The 21,052-nt window shown below is 41.4% G+C and overlaps 1 protein-coding gene across 1 annotated transcript; it reads left to right on the top strand.

Annotated features, from left to right (window-relative positions):
* The first annotated feature begins 5,006 nt into the window (after positions 1 to 5,006).
* LOC130294670 (indolethylamine N-methyltransferase-like) lies at positions 5,007 to 18,270 on the top strand. The gene is made up of 3 exons (XM_056544863.1): positions 5,007 to 5,157; positions 17,437 to 17,644; positions 17,847 to 18,270. Exons 1-3 carry the CDS (start codon positions 5,007 to 5,009, stop codon positions 18,268 to 18,270), a joined length of 783 nt encoding a protein of 260 aa, XP_056400838.1.
* The last annotated feature ends 2,782 nt before the right edge of the window (positions 18,271 to 21,052 follow it).

The following is a 21,052-nucleotide window of genomic DNA, read 5'->3' as shown; positions in this document are numbered from 1 at the left end:
CCTACTGCCAGGCTTGACTTTCACCTGTGCAATGGAGTTCCTGAGAATTGTGTGTTTGTAGATTTTAGATTTCTTCTCTCCTAAGGCCTCCTCACATTTCTCCACACTGTACCTCTGCTCTAAGAACACTGACTACCTCCTCCCCACTACAGTATACAAGGATAAGGTAGGGGGCTCCTATTGGGGCATCAGGATCTTTCGGTTCACTCTGCAAGACTTCCCTTAAAGTAACAATAACACTGGGAATTAACATATAACACAACATGGCAGCATAAGACAAGGAAATATACCCTAGAGTAGTGGGCTAAGAACAGAGACACTAGGAGTGCCCAAAGGAATATTTAGCTGACAGGTAAACATCCTGTACTGGGACACCGCTTTATTATTAAATTGGCATAAATTGGTGCGCCAAGACTCGATTCCTCCAGCCACCACACAGGAAACCCCTGCCAGGACTACATACCGGTGAGTAAGTCTTTTTGTTCCTTTCATGCCACAGATACACCGGCTCCCAGTTAACCCTCAGCAAGACTGAGATTTGGGCAACGGGTATCTGAATATTCCCTGGGCTGTTTTATCCAGTAAACCTCCAGTGAATTATAGACTCCATCAAATATTGGCCAAAATACCTTCTGACACTAGTAATACTAATATTGAACCATATAATAGTCTGGACCACCCTCTTTACCACTAACCAGAAAGAATGCATATCTATTTGTGACTGTTATCTCATATATTTTCACCTGCAACCCAACCCCTTGTGAGAGTTTTTCCGCTAAATATTTATTTCTTGTTATTTTTTACCTGCAATTTCATTTTATGCTAGTGTTTTCCCGCTAGATATTTTTCTGGTATAGTTTAAGGTCTTTTATCGTTGCTGCTATATATAGTTGCATACTATACGGTTATCCCTGTGCTTTTGATTATGTGCACACTTCCCTTTTGTCAACACCCTATTATTGATATGTGCAAATTTTTAGAGGCTTATTACTCTATTTGTATATGTGTTTTCCAGTAATTGTTGTGGACATGAGGAAGGCGCGAGTGTGTGCCGAAACGCGTTGACCTGTATTGCCTTTACTTTCGAATAAAAGCAAGTCCTGTGTATCTGTTGTCGTACGTTGAAGGCTTTTAACCCCTTAAGGACTCAGCTCATTTAGGCCTTAAGGACTCAGACAATTAAATTTTCATTTTCATTTTTTCCTCCTCGTCTTCTTAAAATCATAACTCTTTTATATTTTCATCCACAGACTAGTATGAGGGCTTGTTTTTTGCACGACCAGTTGTCCTTTGTAATGAAATCACTCATTATATCATAAAATGTATGGCGCAACCAAAAAACACTATTTTTGTGGGGAAATTAAAACGAAAAACGCAATTTTGCTAATTTTGGAAGGTTTCGTTTTCACGCCGTACAATTTATGGTAAAAATGACGTGTGTTCATTATTCTGAGGGTCAATACGATTAAAATAATACCCATTATTACATACTTTTATATTATTGTTGCGCTTTAAAAAAATCACAAACTTTTTAACCAAATTAGTACGTTTATAATCCCTTTATTTTGATGACCTCTAACTTTTTTATTTTTCTGTATAAGCGGCGGTATGGGGGCTCATTTTTTGCACCATGATCTGTACTTTTTTTGATAGCACATTTGCATATAAAAAACTTTTAATAAATTTTTTATAATTTTTTTTAAATAAAATATATTAAAAAAAGTAGGAATTTTGGACTTTTTTTTCCGTTCACGCCGTTCACTGTACGGGATCATTAACATCTTATTTTAATAGATCGGACATTTACGCACGCGGTGATACCAAATATGTCTATAAAAAAATTTACGCTTTTTGGGGGTAAAATAGGAAAAAACGGACGTTTTACTTTTTTATTGGGGGAGGGGATTTTTCACTTTTTTTTTTACTTTTACATTTTTTAACATTTTTTTTTACACTTGAATAGTCCCCATAGGGGATTATTCATAGCAATACCATGATTGCTAATACTGATCTGTTCTATGTATAGGACATAGAACAGATCAGTGTTTTCGGTGATCTTCTGCTCTGGTCTGCTCGATCACAGACCAGAGCAGGAGACGCCGGGAGCCGGACGGAGGAAGGAGAGGGGACCTCCGTGCGGCGTTATGAATGATCGGATCCCCGCAGCAGCGCTGCAGGCAATCTGATCATTCATTCAAATCGCGCACTGCCGCAGATGCCGGGATCTGTATTGCTCCCGGCACCTGAGGGGTTAATGGGCCATTGCCGGCGGGTCCCTGGCTGCGATCAGCAGCCGGGATCAGTCGCGCATGACACGGGCATCGCTCTGCGTTAAGTACTCACCAGGACGTACATTTACGTCCTGCGTCCTTAAGGGGTTAATTTGCTGCATACAGTAGCGCTCAATATTGTCAGGCGATCTTTCTTGCTAGATGGCTACATCTGACACGTCCCTCACCTTGGCTGTTGTTTGCAGAGGTGGAGAGAGCTCTACTAGAAAGCAAGCTCCTCAACTGACTGCACACTTCCAAAAATCATCAACCCTCTAAGCTCTAACAAGTGGGACCTTTAACGTTCACAGACAGCACCTATCCTCCTTGGGCAATGCCCCAAACATTTTCCCAATTGCCCCCCTAGAAGATCTTCCCCTATACTTGGGTTCAGAATATCAATTCCCAGACGCATGGAGAGATTTCTGGGGACTCACCCTAAGAGATCTCTACCTTGATGGGAACCTTGATCCTCAGACATTACTCCACTCCTTTTCTAGGCCCAGGTTACGTTTTCTAGCTCACTTACATCTTAGAAGGGTAGTTAGGAAACTGAAAACCTTTATGCCCTCCCTCTCCCCTTTTTATTGGCTCCATAGATATTATTTGCTTCCTCGGCTCCCAGATGGTATTATCTCACACCTGTATGGGGAACTCCTTGCTATTTCCACACCTCACCCACCTAGTTACTTGCTTGCATGGGGCTCTGAGCTGGAAGTTACCTTCTCAAATGAAGAAGTCAAAAGTATTCTATCCCGTTCACACGGCTTTTCCAGATGTGTTTGGATCCAAGAAAACTCCTTCAAGCTCCTAACTAAGTGTTACCGCACACCCGAAAGGCTTTTCCACATAATCAAATGAGCAATGGTCTCTGTTGGCATTGTCACACCGAAACTGTCACATTTTCCCATATCTGGCTCATCTGCCCTAAAATTAAATCCTTCTCGGATGGCGTTCTATCTGCAATTGAAACTGTCACCAAACAAAAAGTTCCCCTCTCTGCACCCCTCCTCCTTCTCTGACTACCAAACCTCCAATTCCGTTCTAAAAAAGCAGACTTGGCCACAGCCATGTTGACTTCCGCCAAACTCTTAATACCTGCTAACTGGCGCTCCACAACTCTCCCTATGCCCTCTTCCTGGATAAATAAAGTAGACCACATTTGTAAAATGGAGGAACTGGTTAGTTGGGAGTTGAGGAGACATGACACCTTGGAAAACATAACGCTCAACTAACTATATATCTACCACAGGGACCTCCTCTTTAGACCTTGTTGAGTCCCAGCCTCCCTCTCCCCCAAATAGACAGGATTAAAAACCACATGTCCAAACTACCCATAGGGACTCAGTTTTCTATTGTCAGATTTTTTTCACTGAAGCTCGATTGCTAGCCTTCACTGTCTAACCAATTTAGTACTTACCCTCACAGGAAAATTTTTTGTATGATTTTTCATATTTCTGCTATGTGTTATGCCTCTCCCACTCTCTGTGCCTAGTTTGTAAGTAGTTGGGTTCCTCTCTCTGTTACCTTTGGTTTGGGACTTACCCTCCTGTTTTCCCTAGGTCTTCAGGTTGCTCTTAAAGGTCTTGATGGTGAGTGTCACTTCCGGGATACGAATCAGTGAACTCCCCCTATGCATTGTCCCTATCTACTTGGATGATGCGCCCTAAATGATGTCCTCCTCCTAGTGAATGGTCCCTGCCTTGAACTAAGTGCAGGACCATCTAAAGTGTCAGTTTGTGTAAGTGTCAAACTGGCAAACAGTACAAATTCAGCAAACAATGGATTAACAGTCACAGACAGAATACAAACCGATACTCAGACATGAAATATAAACAGAGAAGTTGGGGTCAGACCAAGCCAAGATCAAAACCAGGAGGTCTACAAGGCACAGAACAGCAGGCTAAAGAATAGTCAATGGCTAGAAGCCAGATAAACAAAACCAACTGTCAGAGACAAAGGCTGGTGGGTGAGGAGAAACTACAGGACACACTGCAGGGTTTACATACCCCACCTGCCGCTGCTGATTGGCCCAGCACCTACAGCTCCTGAGTGGCCAAAGCACGGCATGTGAAGACTAGCCAGGTGCGTTCCTTACAGAGAGTTAGAGCTGAATATGTAGGGGTAGAGAGTTCCAGTGTATGAAGGAAACATAGGTTACATTTTGGAGAGGTGAGGTGCGGACAAGAGGAGATCACAGGCGGAGGTCTTGAGAGGATCGGAGATTAGGTGAGTGAGGCATCTGGAGAATGTATGGAGGCAACAGACTGTGGGTAGCTTTGTATGTCCTGGTGAACAGTATAAACTGAATATGTTGGGCAACAGGTAGCCAGTTAAGGCTTGACAGAGGGAAGAGGCAGAAGAGAAGGAAAGGATCAGGTGGATGAGTCAGAGGATAGGTGGGGACAAGATACATTTACAGTATATAGATAGAGATTTATATTAATATGTTTGTTCGGTATTTGTAGACAGATGAGTAGGTTTCTCCTAACTGTGCCTTTAACATTACTGTTGATTTGTTTTGTGAAATATCATTTATGTTCCTTGAGCATACTTAGAAGACATATTCCCATGACTGACTCGTGGAGATAAATTTGCTTTAAGTCATTAACATTTATCATTAAGAACATATTATTAACATATATGATCTCTGAATGCTGACTATAATGGTTATTATATACAGACCTGTAGCTTCGGTGAAGAGATTGTCACCTGTCTTTGATAGAAGATTGGACGATGGATCCCAGGTCTCGTAAGATCTATCATGTCCATGGATTTGACTCTAGACAATATTTGGAGCATTACTTCTCAGATAAACCTGATATGGTCCTTGGAGATGATTCCTTAATATTTCCTATTGAAAATCTTGCAAAAACCTTTACACAGGGTATGTATACTGATTGTCTATGTTTAGTTTTATGTATTTATAACTGTTATTATAGAACAAAGTTTCTCTTTATGATGTAAACAGTGTCTTATTATCAAAATAATACTTTGCCAAACCCATTACCCACACAATGACCCGGTGCCAAGGATGGGGGGGATTGTTTGCCCAGCTAAACTTTTTCATAGCACTTAAATTCAATTATTTTACACCTTTGTAAATAACTAAACTAAATTCCACTGTGCCAGTCATATCAACTAACCAGAGCAGAGCAGGAACCTTGTCATTGAATATGATGACAAATATAGGGAAATAGCGAAGTGCCGATATTCGTAGTAAAAAATAGCATTTCGCATATTCGTGCTTAATGCTATTGAAGATGATGATTGAAGATGATGATGGTTTACTCAAAAATTTTAAAGGGGAAGTCCAAGGACCCGTAAATAGCCGGGGTCCCCGTACAGGAGATTGTGGATGGTCCCTTCAGTTAGACCCCTAATGATCAAACACTTATTCCCTTATCCATAGATAGTGAATAAGTGTCTAAAAAGTTTAATTCCCTGGACTGTCTCTTTAACTTTCAGTATTTTTAGACTTTTCCGATTCTATTTTTCATAAACTAGAACTTACCTTCAGAATCTCATGTTCAGTGAATGATATTTCATTGAAACTATACCAGTGGTCTTCATGCATGCTGGAAATTGTAGTTTTGCAACACCTTGTGGTCCACAGTTTGAAGATCAATGTACTTCACAATCGTTTTCAGGAAAACCCTAGTTCAACAAATACACAGGTCTCTAAACAGTCTAGAAGCTTAGGCAATGTAAACAGGTAGTAAATCAATAGGACATAACAACAGTTGAGTTGTTTTGTTTTATGAAGGACTTTTTTGTGGCCTCATTTGTATATTCTTCTGTTCCAGCATTTCCAGGCATAAAGTAGTGCACCATTTTACTAATATTTATCCCCTATCCAAAGGATAGGGAATAAGTGTCTGATCGTTGGGGGGCCCGACCGATCTGACCCCCTGTGATCTCCTGCACCGTTCCCCGACTCTCTGCATAAAAGGAGCTATGTCAGTAAACCGGAGTACTCCTTTATTTTTATATGGATTTATACAGCTGAAGACGTTTCTTAGAGAAATAAAACAAAAGAAGTGAAGAAACTCCTATTATGGATTGTGAATTATGCCGTATGGATTTATTACGTGTTTGTAATGCCTAAGCTTATAGCCTGTTTAGAGTCCTATGCATTTTCTAAATGAGCTTCTGAGGAGTAGGTTTATCATTGTGGATAATGCCAAATACCATGTGCAGGAGTTAAAGGGGTACTTTTTTTTTGGACTTTGGTATTTTTTGTTTGAATTGAACGTGTGGTTTAATTAAAATTATATTGTTATATTTCCGACATTTATGCATATGGTGATGCCACATATGTTAATGTTTATTTATTTATTTTCATAATACATTTAACCACTCACTGACTGGCGCTGTTAACATGCATGGTATTGCCGAGTGTGTAAATGTCCAAAATAATAAAATATAATGTTAATTATTGTCAATGGTGTATACGTAAAAAAATACCAAAGTCCAAATAAATAAAAACATTAGAGAGAATTATTATGGGAGGAGGTGGTAGACCCGAGGGCCTGTGCTGTCACACACATATGTGTATATATATATATATATATATATATATATATATATATATATATATATATGCACAGCCTTCGGCTCTCCTCCTCCCCTTCTACTATTCTTTTCTTTCTTTCTTTTTTTTTCCTTTCCCTGTTTCTTTAGTTGTCTGTTGTTTTTTTACTTTTTTTCACTGTCTCTAATTCTGCTTTTTCCCTTCCTTTCTTAATTGACTCACAAGTGATATTAACTTCCTGTTTGTGGCACATTAGTATATATGAGGAGGGAAACTTTTCAAGATGGGTGGTGACCATGGCGGCCATTTTGAAGTTGGCCATTTTGAATCCAACTTTAGTTTTTTCAATAGGAAGAGGGTCATGTGACACATCAAACTTATTGGGAATTTCACAAGGAAAACAATGATGTGCTTGGTTTTAACGAAATTTTATTCTTTCATGAGTTATTTACAAGTTTCTGACCACTTATAAAATGTGTTCAATGTGCTGCCCATTGTGTTGGATTGTCAATGCAACCCTCTTCTCCCACTCTTCACACACTGATAGCAACACCGCAGGAAAAAAAGCTAGCACAGGCTTCTAGTATCAGTAGTTTCAGGTGCTGCACAACTCGTATCTTCACAGCATAGACAATTGCCTTCAGATGACCCCAAAGATAAAACTGTAAGGGGGTCAGATCGGGAGACCTTGGGGGGCCATTCAACTGGCCCACAACGACCAATCCACTTTCCAGGAAACTGTTCATCTAGGAATGCTCGGACCTGACACCCATAATGTGGTGGTCACCATCTTGCTGGAAAAACTCAGGGAACGTGCAGCTTCAGTGCATAAAGAGGGAAACACATCATCATGTAGCAATTTTGCATATCCAGTGGCCTTGAGGTTTCTATTGATGAAGAATGGCCCCACTCTCTTTGTACCCCATATACCACACAATACCATCAATTTTTGTGTTCCAACAGTCTTGGAGGGATCTATCCAATGTGGGTGTCAGACCAATAGCGGTGGTTTCGTTTGTTAACTTCACCATTCACATAAAAGTTTCCTCATCACTCAAAAAAATCTTCTGCATAAACTGGGGGTCCTGTTCCAATTTTTGTTTTGCCCATTCTGCAGCACCAGAAACTACGGATACTGGAAGCCTGTGCTAGCATTTCTCCTGCGGTGTTGCTATCAGTGTGTGAAGAGTGGGAGAAGAGGGTTGCATTGACAATCCAACACAATGGGCAGCACATGGAACACATTTTATAAGTGGTCAGAAACTTGTAAATAACTCTTGAAAGAATAAAGTTATGTTAAAACCAAGCACATCATTGTTTTTCTTGTGAAATTCCCAATAAGTTTGATGTGTCACATGACCCTCTTCCTATTGAAAAAACAAAAGTTGGATTCAAAATGGCTGACTTCAAAATGGCCGCCATGGTAACCACCCATCTTGAAAATTTTCCCCCCTCACATATACTAATGTGCCACAAACAGGAAGTTAATATCACCAACCATTCCCATTTTATTAAGGTGTATCCATATGAATGGTCCACCCTGTAGTATCCATAACCTGTAATGTTATCATCCTTATCTATTTTGTTGAGTTCACCATGACAACTTCCTCTTGCAGAGAGATTTTATAGTCTTACTGCTCTTACAGTAAAGAACCCCTATCTGTACTAGTGTAGAAACCATCTTTCATCCAGCCATAGTGGGTGCCGCTTTGTTATATATAAAGTCCTAGGTGTAAATAGGTAATGGGAGAGATCTCTGTACTGCCCCCTGATATATTTATATATAGTTATTAGGTCTCCCCTAAACCGTCTTTTTTCTAAACTTAATATTTTAATTCTGATAATCTTGTACTGGGTACTGTAGTCCTCCCATTCCCCTTATTACTCTGGTTGCCCTTCTTTGAACCCCCTCCAGCTCCACTATAACTTTCTTGTACACTGGTAACCAGTACTGTACACAATATTCTATGTGTGGTCTCACTAGTGATTTGTACAGCGGTAGAATTATTTCCTTGTCATGTACATCTATGTCACGTTTAAAGCCCCCATGATTTTATTTGCCTTGGCAGGAGTTGCCCGACACTGGTCACTACAGCTAAATATACTGTTGACTAAAACTCCTAAGTCCTTTTTTATGTCAGTCGTCCCAAGTGTTTTCTCATTTAATACATAGCCTAGCTGGATTTTCCCTTCCTATGTGCATTACCTTACATTTATCAGTGCTGAACTTCATCTGCCACCTCTAAGCCCAAACCTCCAACCTATCCAGATCCATTTGTAACAGTGTGCTGTCTTCTATTCTGTTATCTACTATACACAATGCATCTCAGGGTACCTCAGGGATCTGTACTGGGACCAATTTTGTTAAATATCTTCATTAGTAATATTACAGAAGGTCTCAATGGTCTTGGTCTTTTTGCTGATGACACAAAGATATGTAACAGGGTTGATGTTCCTGGAGGGATCCTCCAAATGGAAAAGGATTTAGGCAAACTAGGAAAATGGTCAGAACTCTGGCAACTGAAATTGAATGTGGATAAGTGCAAGATAATGCATCTGGGGCGTAAAAACCTTCAGGCAGAATATAGAATATTTGACACAGTCCTGACCTCAGTATCTGAGGAAAGGGATTTAGGAGTAATTATTTCAGAAGACTTAAAGTTAGGAAGACAATATAATAAAGGAGCAGGAAACGCTAGCAGAATGCTTGGATGTATAGGGAGAGGTATAAGCAGTAGAGAGGGAAGTGCTCATGGATGTATAGGGAGAGGTATAAGCAGTAGAAAGAGAGAAGTGCTCATGGATGTATAGGGAGAGGTATAAGCAGTAGAAAGAGAGAAGTGCTCATGCCGCTGTACAGAGCACTGGTGAGACCTCACTTGGAGTATTGTGCGCAGTAAAGGAGGCCGTATCTCCAGAAGGATATAGATACTCTAGAGAGAGTTCAGAGAAGATGCTAAACTAGTACATGGATTGCAGGATAAAACTTACCAGGAAAGGTCAAAGGACCTTAACATGTATAGAAGAAAGAAGAGACAAAGGGGATATGATAGAGACTTTTATATACATAAAAGGAATCAACATGGTAAAGGAGGAGAGCATATTTAAAAGAAGAAAAACTACCAAAAGAGGACATAGTTTTAAATTAGAGGGGAAAATGTTTAAAAGTAATATCAGGAAGTATTACTTTACTGATATTACCAGCGGTAACTACTACCAGTATTAAGTGGTTGCTGCAAGTACAGTGAAGGAGTTTAAAGGGGTACTCTGGCCCTGAGACATCTTATCCCCTATTCAAAGTATAGGGGATAAGATGTCTCACGCCGGGGGTCCTTTCGATGGGGACCCCCGCAATCTTGAATTCGCCACCCACCTTTTTGAGCTGCACGGCGCGGTGCCATCTCACAAACATCCGAGTGGCGACAACGGGGCTGGAGTATCGTGACATCACGACTCTGCCCCGTGTGACGTCACCCCCTGCCCCCGCTATGCAAGTCTATGGGAGGGGGCGTGACAGCCCTCATGCCCCCTCCCATAGACTTGCATAGCGGGGGTTGACGTCATATGGGGGCGGAGTCATGATGTCACGATACTCCGGCCCCATGGGTGGCGAATACAAGATTGCAGGGGTCCCCAGCGGCAGGACCCCCGCCATGAGACATCTTATCCCCTATACTTTGGATTGGGGATAAGATGTCTCAGGGCCAGAGTACCCCTTTAAGCATGCATGGGATAAGCATAAGACTATCCTTCATTTAATATAGGGCCAGGGACTATTGATAGGATTCAGATTATTGGGCAGACCAGCAGGGCCCAATGTTCTTATCTGCCGACACATTCTATGTTTCTATCGTCTATTGTGTTTTCTACTAAATGCAGAGACCTGTCCTCTGATATAGTATTTACTACATACAGTGCACTATCCTCTATGGTATTATATAATATACAATACTACATAATATTCTGAGCTATTGATTAACCACTTACACACATTTCCCCCCAACCCCATCCTTCTCATTTTATGCACCAACCGTTTATGTGTCACAGTATCAAATGCTTTGAAAACATCATGTTATAAGACATCCAGCCATTCCCCTGGTCCAGTCTGGAGCTCGCCTCCTCATAAAAGCTGATGAGGTTAGATGACAGGACTGATCCCTCATAAACCAATGCTGATATGGGTTTCTGAGATATTCAGATTTTCTGCAGCTGATTTTGCTACCCATTGACCCTAATTTAATTTAAAGAAGGTATGACCAGTACAAAAGGTGTGGTAAAAGCAGTAAATCTTTATAAAGACATTATATGGGACACATCATACAGGAACAGTAATCCTAGCATGTTTTTGATCTCCTGGGTTCTGTCCTGGGTTCCTAGGCAATAGGTGATGCAACAAAACATTGACCCAAAGTAAAGAAGTAATCTACTAAGGGATGATTGAAAAAGATTTATGTTTTGGAATGGGGAAGTCAGGGTCCTTACCTTAACCCCTTAAGGACTCCGGGCGTATGGGTACGCCCGTGGGAATTTTGGTCCCCGCTGCTAGCCGGTCGGGATGCCTGCTAAAATAATTCATCAGGCATCCCGACACATCGCACATCGACCCCCCCCCCCATTTCTTCAATTCAGACCGGCATTCTGCGGCGATTCCGGGTCATACGGGTCTACGGTGACACCCCCGGTCCCCTTGAAGGGATATTAGTTAGGTGGCAGGTGTGCCACCCCTCCTATCCCTGCTATTGGTCGTTCAGAAGCGACAACCAATAGCAGATCAGGGCGAGGGGTTATAGTTCGGTTCCCCCATTCTGCCCACCCACAGTTGTCCAGGCAGAACCTTGGGAACCGATGGTGACTGGCACCGGAGGTCCACTTACCATTGGCGGCGGCGGAGGTGACCATCGGCAGCGGTGATCGGTGTGCGGCTAAGATGTGCGGCTGGCTCCCTGGTGCGGCGTGCTGCAGACTACGGGAGCCAGTGAGTTGCCTAGCAACATCTGGAGGGCTACAGTTTGGAGACCATTATTCAGCAGTTTGCTGTTTGGGCATGCTGGGATTTGTAGTTTTGCAAGATCTAGAGGGCCACAGTTTGGACATCGCGGTGCAGTGATCTCCAAACTGTAGCCCTTCAGCTGTTGCAAAACTACAAATCCCAGCATTCCCAAACAGCAAACAGCTGTCTTGCCATGCTGGGAGTTGTATTTGCATACCTCCATTTGTTGTATAACTACATCTCCCAGCATGCCCTTTGACGATCAGTACATGCTGGGAGTTTTAGTTTTGCAACAGCTGGAGGCACACTGGATGGAAAATACTGAGTTAGGTAACAGAACCTAACTGAAGGTTTTCCAACCAGTGTGCCTCCAGCTGTTGCAAAATTACAAATCCCAGCATGCACAGTCTGTCAGTGCATGCTGGGATTTGTAGTTTTGCAACATCTGGAGGGCCATAGTTTGGAGATCACTGTGCGGTGGTTTCTAAACCGTGGCCCTCTAAATGTTGCAAAACTACAACTCCCAGCATGCACGAACAGCAAACAGCTGTCTCGCCATGCTGGGAGTTGTAGTTGCGTACCTCCAGATGTTGTATAACTGCATCTCCCAGCAAGCCCTTCAGTGATCAGTCTATGCTGGGAGTTGTAGTTTTGCAACAGCTGGAGGCACACTGATTGGAAAATACTGAGTTAGGTAACAGAACCTAATTGAAGGTTTTCCAACCAGTGTGCCTCCAGCTGTTTCAAAATTACAACTCCCAGCATGCTCGGTCTGTCAGTACATGCTGGGAGTTGTAGTTTTGCAACAGCTGGAGGTACATTCACACAGGCGGGTTTACAGTGGGTTTCCTGCTTCAAGTTTGAGCTGTGGCAAATTTTCCTCCGCAGCTCAAACTCCTAGCGGAAAACTCACTGTAAACCCCCACACGTGCGAATGTACCCTAAAAACACTACACTACACTAACACAAGGGTAAAACACTACATATACACCCCCTTACACTGCCCCCCCCAATAAAAATGAAAAACTTTATCGTACGGCAGTGTTTCCAAAATGGAACCTCCAGCTGTTGCAAAACAACAACTCCCAGCATTTCTGGACAACCACTGACTGTCCAGGCATGCTGGGAGTTTAGCAACAGCTGGAGGCACCCTGTTTGGGAATCATTGGTGTAGAATACCCCTATTTCCACCCCTATGCAACCCCTAATTTAGTATTCTAATGTGCATGGCGCTCTCTCACTCCGGAGCCCTGTTGTATTTCAAGGAAACAGTTTAGGGCCACATCTGGGGTATTTCCGTACTCGGGAGAAATTGTTTTACAAATTTTGGGGGGCTTTTTCTTCTTTTACTCCTTATGAAAAGGATAATTTGGGGTCTACACCAGCCTGTTAGTGTAAAAAAAAAAAAAAAATTACACTAACATGCTGGTGTTGCCCCATACTTTTTATTTTAACAAGAGGTAAAAGGAAAAAAAAAAAAACACCCAAAATTTGTAACGCAATTTCTGCGGGCGAACTACAATGCTCAGAAGAGAAGGAGCGCCATTGGGCTTTTAGAGAGATAATTTGTCCGGAATTGAAGGCCATGTGTGTGTTTACAAAGCCCTTATAGTGCCAGAACAATGGACCCCCCCCTCACATGTGACCCCATTTTGGAAACTACACCCCTCATGGAATGTAATAAGGGGAGCAGTGAGCATTTACACCCCACAGGTGTCTGACAGATTTTTGGAACAGTGGTCCATGAAAATGAAAAATGTAATTTGCACAGCCCACTGTTCCAAAGATCTGTCAAACGCCAATGGGGTGTAAATGCTCACTGCACCCCTTATTAAATTCTGTGAGGGGTGTAGTTTCCATAATGGAGTCACATGTGGGGGGGATCAACTGTTCTGGCACCACAGGGAGCTTTGTAAATGCTCATGGCCGCCAACTTCCATTCCAAACAAATTCTCTCTCCAAAAGCCAAATGGCGCTCCTTCTCTTCTGAGCATTGTAGTGTGGCAGCAGAGCACTCGAAGTCCACACATGGGACATTTCCATTTCGGTAGAAATGGCGTTACAAATTTTGGGGGGCATTTTCTCCTATAACACCTTGTAAAAATTTAAAATTTGGGGGGAAATCAGCATTTTAGAGACATTTGTTTTTTCATTTACACATTCAATCTTAACGAAAAGTCATCAAGCACTTGTGGGGTGTTAAGGCTCACTTTACCCCTTGTTACGTTCCTCAAGGGATGTAGTTTCCAAAATAGTATGCCATGTGTTTTTTTTTTACTGTTCTGGCACCATAGGGGCTTCCTAAATGCGACATGCCCCCCAAAAACCATTTCAGCAAAATTTGATTTCCAAAAACCAAATGTAACTCCTTCTCTTCTGAGCATTGTAGTGCGCCAGCAGAGTACTTGATGTCCACACATGGGGTATTTCCATACTCAGAGGAAGTTGGGTTACAAATTTTGGGGGGCATTATTTCCCATTACCCCTTGTAAAAATGTGAAATTTGGGGGGAAAAACAGCACTTTAGGGAACAAAAATAATTTTAATTTACACATCTGAATTTAACGAAAAGTCGTCAAACACCTGTGGGGTGTTAAGGCTCACTGGACCCCTTGTTACATTCCTTGATGGGTGTAGTTTCCAAAATAGTATGCCATGTTTTTTTTTTTTTTTTTTTTTTTTTTGCGGTTCTGGCACCATAGGGGCTTCCTAAATGCAACATGCCCCCCAAAAACCAAAATTCACTCTCCAAAATCCCATTGTAGCTCCTTCCCTTCTGAGCCCTCTAGTGCACCCACAGAGCACTACACATCCACGTATGAGAAATTTCCTTACTCGGGAAAAATTGGGTTACAAATTTTGGAGGGATTTCTCTCCTTTTACTTAAATACAAAAAATGGCTCTGCAAGAACATGCAAGTGTAAAAAATTAAGATTTTGAATTTTCTCCTTCACTTTGCTGCTATTCCTGTGAAACACCTAAAGGGTTAACAAACTTTCTTAATGTCATTTTGAATACTTTGAGGGGTGTAGTTTTTTATAATGGGGTAATTTATGGGGTATTTCTAACATGAAAGCCCCTCAAATCCAATTCAAAACTGAACTGGTCCCTGAAAAATTCCGATTTTGAAATTTTCATGAAAAATTGCTAAATTGTTGCTGAATTTTGAAGCCCTCTTTCCAAAAGTAAAATCATGTCAACTTTATGATGCCAACGTAAAGTAGACATATTGAATATGTGAATCAATATATCATTTATTTGGAATATCCATTTTCCTTACAAGCAGAGAGTTTCCGTTTCAAGTTAGAAAAATGCTAAATTTTCAACATTTTCATGAAATTTTGGGATTTTTCACCAAGAAAGGATGCACGTAACGACGAAAATTTACCACTATGTTAACATAGAATATGTCACGAAAAAACCATCTTGGAGTCAGAATAATTGGTAAAAGCGTTTTAGAGTAATTAATGTATAAAGTAACAGTGGTCAGAATTGCAAAAAAGGGCTCAGTCCTTAAAGGGGTACTCCGGTGGTCAATGTGCTTTTCCGTTTTTGTCTTACCCTATTTGTTTTGTTTAATTTCTATTCTTGTTGTTTAGCCTACTCTATTTCCGTTCTTTGTTGTCTTTTTATCCCTCACTTTGTTTTCCTATCTCTGCATGCCACATGCCTTGCTGGTTTGGGGCGTTTTTTTTTTTTTTTCCCCGCCCTTTACCCATCCTACTATTTTGCCGGGTTGGCCCCCTTATACACAACACACTAATATAATCAGCCTTGGTTGGGATACACTGGCATACACACACAATAGGGACTACAACTCCCAGCATGTGTCATTCAGGAGTCTTCAGTCTGTGGTATCACACCAGCATGCTGCCTCTGTAGTCTCCTGGGGGTTGTAGTTCACCACACCTCTATAGGGCATACACCAGTGTTTCCCAATCAGTGTGCCTCCAGCTCTTGAAAAACTACAACTCCCAGCATGCTCAAAGACTGTTAGGGAATGCTGGGAGTTATAGTTTTACAACAGACGGAGGCACACTGGTTTGGAAACACTGGTGTAACATGATGTGTATGCTGAATAGGCTAGGACAGTGTTTCCCAACCAGTGTGCCTCCAGCTGTTGCAAAACTACAACTCCCAACATACCCAAAGTCTGTCCAGGCATGCTGGGAGTTGTAGTTTTGGAACAGCTGGAGGCACACTGGTTTGTAAACACTAGCCTACACACATAACAGGGACTACAACTCCCAGCATGTGTCATTCAGGAGTCCCCCCCCCCCTCCTTCACACACAGAAATCCTCCCCAGTGCGAGATTTATTCCCCTGCAGTCTATACATTCCCAGCCCATGCGCCTTGTTATCCTCCCCTTCAGATTACACTCTTATCATCCCTGCGTCCTCAGAAGACAAAGCAGGGGGAGGGGAGATGAGGAGCTGTGTATGTCCTCTCTCTTTTCCTGCTCTGGCTTCGTTCTCTCATGCAGACCTGCGTCCTCCAGGAGGGGGAAATAAGGGGGCGTGGCTTATCTCTCTCATGCAGTTCTGAAAGAACAGAGAAAAAAAAGCCATGACATGTTGTCCACAGCCTAATCCTAACATGTGGACAACAATAAAAGATCCAACACAGAACTACAGAACGTCCTGGCCCACAAATAGGCAACAAAAAAAAAAGACACATGCTACACAAACATATAATACATGTCAATTGCAAAAAACATGAACATTAAAGGAAGATGCAATATAGCCAAAAATCTTAACCACTGGAGTACCCCTTTAAGGTGAAAAAGGGCTCAGTCCTTAAAGGGTTAACCTTATTAAGATAATGTAGTATGACCTTAAGTAGATTGTACAAGCAAAACATCCCAGAAATATGATGATCTGAAACAAAGTTATAGGGTAAAATTGTCCTGAATGCTCCCTTATGAGATGATTGCTGCTAGTGGAGTATATACAAGTTATTAAATTGAGGTGTTAATTACCCTTTTCTCCCTGCACTGTGGTTGTTTACTTAATTTGATCATTAAAAGCCATGACTAGTATACTGTAACTGTTTGTGTGCTATTAGTTTAGTTACATTGGCCCTCATTTACTTAGAAAATCGGGTTGTAAGTCTATGTTGCTTTCTTACCCGACTGCTTTTTTCCCCTGATATTTATTATTATGTTGCATCCTGTTTGTCGCACGTGGGTTTTGTAGGTTTTGGTTTCCAACTCCTCTGAGTTGTCGGGAAAAAATCCACAACAATTCAACAAATTTGGGTTGGAAACCTTTATAAATACTTGGGAAAGCTCAGAAATGTCGGGTTACGCCCCTTTTTCGGGTCGGGGAGAATCCACATCGGGTCCGTTGGGAAAAAATGTTGCATCGTGTCGCAGACTGGCGCACGATCTCTGTGACATGTTGCAGACAAAGATGCGCCATAAAAACCTGACAAAACAAGATGGGTTTAGAATAGTAAATGAAGGCCAGTATGTTTGTCTATAATTGGGACTTAGATAACAATTAGATCACATTTTATCAGTAATCAATAACAAATTCCAGGTTAAATCAAGGGGGTTCACTTACTTTTTCTCATTACTCAAATTTTCTTCTAAATGTTATCTTCCATCTTTTTTTTCCATTTTGGAAACATTTTTCTCCAGGTCACATTAATGGAGATGTCCTGATTGACCTCACCTCTGGTTTCTTTGTTCATCACCTCTATGCCACCTGTGAGTTTTTTCAACACATCATAGTCCTGAAGGTCAGTGACAGATGCATCATGGAGCTGAAGAGATGGCTGGACACACGGACAGGAGCATTTGATTGGGGACATGCCACAAAACTTCATGGAGAGATACAAGGGAACAGGTGAATTCTTTTCAGAATTTTAGGTCAAATCTATTGTTATTGTTACTACTGATAAAGTCCAGTATTAGTCTATTCAATATCCAGTAGGTTTCTTCCACCCCATGTGGATGCCAATAATCCAGAGCTAATACAGAGCTTATATACCAGTTTATTCCTGATGACTGTGGGACGATCATTTCCTAATTTTCTCCATTTCTTTCAGTGACCAGTTTCAGGAAAAAGAAGGAAAACTAAGATCAACAATTCCACATGTTGTGAAATGTGACTTTGAGAAGGAAAATATGACGGATCCGATAGTCTTACCACCGGCAGATTGTATTATCAGCGCTGTGCTCCTAGATAGTATCTGCAAAGACCAAGATGACTACAGGAGATATCTCAGGAAGTTCTCAAGGATGAGGAAACCTGGAGGACACGTCATATTAATTGGTTGTTTAGATATGACATATTACACTGTTGGGAAAGACAAGCTCCATGCTTTCCCATATGATGAGGATTTTGCCAGGAAAGCTCTAGTTGGAGAAGGATTTGTTATAGATAACTGTAAGGTTAAGAAGAGAACGGTTGTCAGTGACCTTATTGACTATAAGGCCATGATATTCATTGCAGCTCACAAGGAGAAGTAGTTCCTAAGTAAAAAATTACAACCAAAGTCTGTATAAAGAGATAATATGTAATGTTACAACAGCTTTAGAGCATGTTCTTTTAACATGTGATGAGATATGGCCTGATCGTATAGCATATCATGGGAGCATTGGGTTTTAGAATCAGCTTTTTTTTTAGACATTTAAAAATTTAAAAATGTTTTACAAAATATACCACATTAAAAATGTATCACCCTTTTCCATCTACATAATCATTCCACAGAACATACTCAGGGCTTACACATGTGTTGTGGCTGCAAACATTGCATACAGTACCTGTATGAATGACATTGACCTAAGAAAAGTGATCAGAGGTGTGCCATACACCGCGTCTGAGTGCACGCCTATAGAGGGCAAAAAAACAAAACAAGTAGGATGAAACAATGTGCCAAATTATCATAAATCAATACCACACACCTGCAGCATCAACCATAACAAACTATATGCTAAACTGTATCTAGCATGACAGAAAAGTTGCATCTGCCAATCTGAGGTAGTCACGCCCACTCTGAAAGAACAACCTGACACCAAAACCGAATCAGGCTGACACACTAGCTGACGTTTACATATCAACCGACTTACCTGAGTAAAATACAGCAAGAGGGAAATTGTTTGATGCTTGTCAGGCATAAATACAGTGTGATCCCATGCCATTAAGAGGCAAAAAAAAGCTGTAAGATTAAAATATGTGAGAACATGACAGACCTTTAGTGTTGATGATCTTGTGAAGCCAGGGCCTGTATACTCGAAAAACTCATGTAAGCACCTAACCTGAAGACCTAACCAGACTATACACAGTCAGTCTACCTTTAGCTGACAATAGCTCTTAAACCATGTCAGTAACAATGACTTGTATACAAGCACCTATATGACTAGATGTTATTGTTCTTAAGCCGTTACAGTAACAATAAACTATACAATGCATCCCACTGCAACTATGGCAGGCATAAGTATACAAGCCCCAATGTGACAAGATATTATTGCTCTGCAGATGTGTCAGTAACAAGAACTTGTGCAATGCTTTTCCCTGTAGACGTGGCAGGCATGACTGGTATACACCGCCTATGTATCATGATGTTATTGCTCTGAAGATGTGTCAGTAACAAGAACTTGTGCAGTGCTTTCCCCTGTAGATTTGGCAGGCATGACTGGTGTACACCCCCTATGTATAATGATGTTATTGCTCTGAAGATATATCAGTAACAACAACTTGTGCAGTGCTTTTCTCTGCAGATGTGGCAAACAGGACTGGTATAACCCCTGTATGTATCGTGATTTTATTGCTCTGAAGATGTTTCAGTAACAAAAACTTGCGCAGTGCTTCACCCTGCAGACGTGGCAGGTATAATGGGTATATAACCACCTAAGAGTCGTGATGTTATTGCTCTGAAGATGTGTCTGTAACAACTTGTGCAGTGCATCGCCCTGCAGACATAGCAAGCATAACAAGTAACCACCGTCTGTGTGACGCGAGGATGTTGCTCTGAAGACGTGTCAGCAACAATAACTAAAATAGTGCATCCCCTCTGCAGACATGGCAGGCAGTATGAAACAGATGCTTGGTATAGCTGTTATGAATGTATGTAGTATGACTGTTGTGACCATATACTATGAATGTAGGCACAGTAAAATACTATGCGCTGTGCTATATAACTAAATGCACCGTATAAACCTGCTAACTGTATGCACAGAATAAACCTGATAAACATATGCACACAATAAACATGCTGACCGAATGCACAGAAAAAATATGCTGACCGTATGCACAGAATAAACAAGCTGACCATATGCACAGAACAACATGCTAACCATACACACAGAATAAACATGTAAACCGTACGCTCGGAAAAATGTTACAATCATATGCAAAGAATAAATGCTATAAAATGTACGCAGACTAAATGCAAAAACATATGTGCAGACTAATTCTATAAACGTATGTACATAACATGCTACAAACGCATGTACTGAATAAAATATTATAACGTATGCACAGGATGAATGCTTTAATGAATGCACCAAATAAATGCTATAACCATTTACACTGAATAAATCCAATGAATATATGTAGAGATGAGCGAACTTTTGAAAAACTCTATTCGGCCGATTCGCTGAATTTTCCGAAAAAGTTTGTTTTGATACAAATTTTTTCACGGCGAATCTATATTAAAAAAGGCTATTTCTAGCCTACATACAGCCTCTATAGGGGTATAGAACACTTTGCTGTGTTCTAAAACGCATATGGAGTGTGCTGGGGTAGTGAAATAATACTGTTATTCAGAATAACATGCAGATTACCAGCATCACTTTTAGAATCACTGCCGCACAGCAGCACAATGACAGAGCCTGGTGGTGTCATCAGTGTCAAGAGACCATATAGTGGCTGAATGACACAGTGTGGAGGTGTTGGCAGCATGAGGAGACCATATAGTGGCTGAATGGCACAGCGTGGAGGTGTTGGCAGCATGAGGAGACCATATAGTGGCTGAATGACACAGTGTGGAGGTGTTGGCAGCATGAGGAGACCATATAGTGGCTGAATGGCACAGCGTGGAGGTGTTGGCACCATGAGGACACCATATAGTGAATGAATGGCACAGAGTAGAGGTGTTGGCAGCATGAGGAGACCATATAGTGGCTGAATGACACAGCATGGAGGTGTTGGCAGCATGAGGACACCATATAGTGGATGAATGGCACAGCCCGGAGTTGCCAGCAGCATGAGTAGGCATTAGGCCTTCACAATCCCTAAGATTAAAAGATG

Source organism: Hyla sarda, chromosome 10 (assembly GCF_029499605.1).
Source record: "Hyla sarda isolate aHylSar1 chromosome 10, aHylSar1.hap1, whole genome shotgun sequence".
In the NCBI taxonomy this organism is placed as follows: domain Eukaryota; kingdom Metazoa; phylum Chordata; class Amphibia; order Anura; family Hylidae; genus Hyla; species Hyla sarda.
Note: the sequence above shows the minus strand (reverse complement) of the source record. Positions and strands in the feature narration are given on the sequence as shown.

What these genes read in the sequence shown, in the direction of transcription:
- LOC130294670 (XM_056544863.1), top strand. Translation starts at nt 5,007, where the DNA reads ATGGATCCCAGGTCTCGTAAGATCTATCATGTCCATGGATTTGACTCT. An exon ending in TGCAAAAACCTTTACACAGG is followed by an intron (nt 5,158 to 17,436) that starts GTATGTATACTG and finishes ATTTTTCTCCAG; the next exon opens with GTCACATTAATGGAGATGTC. An exon ending in GGAGAGATACAAGGGAACAG is followed by an intron (nt 17,645 to 17,846) that starts GTGAATTCTTTT and finishes CATTTCTTTCAG; the next exon opens with TGACCAGTTTCAGGAAAAAG.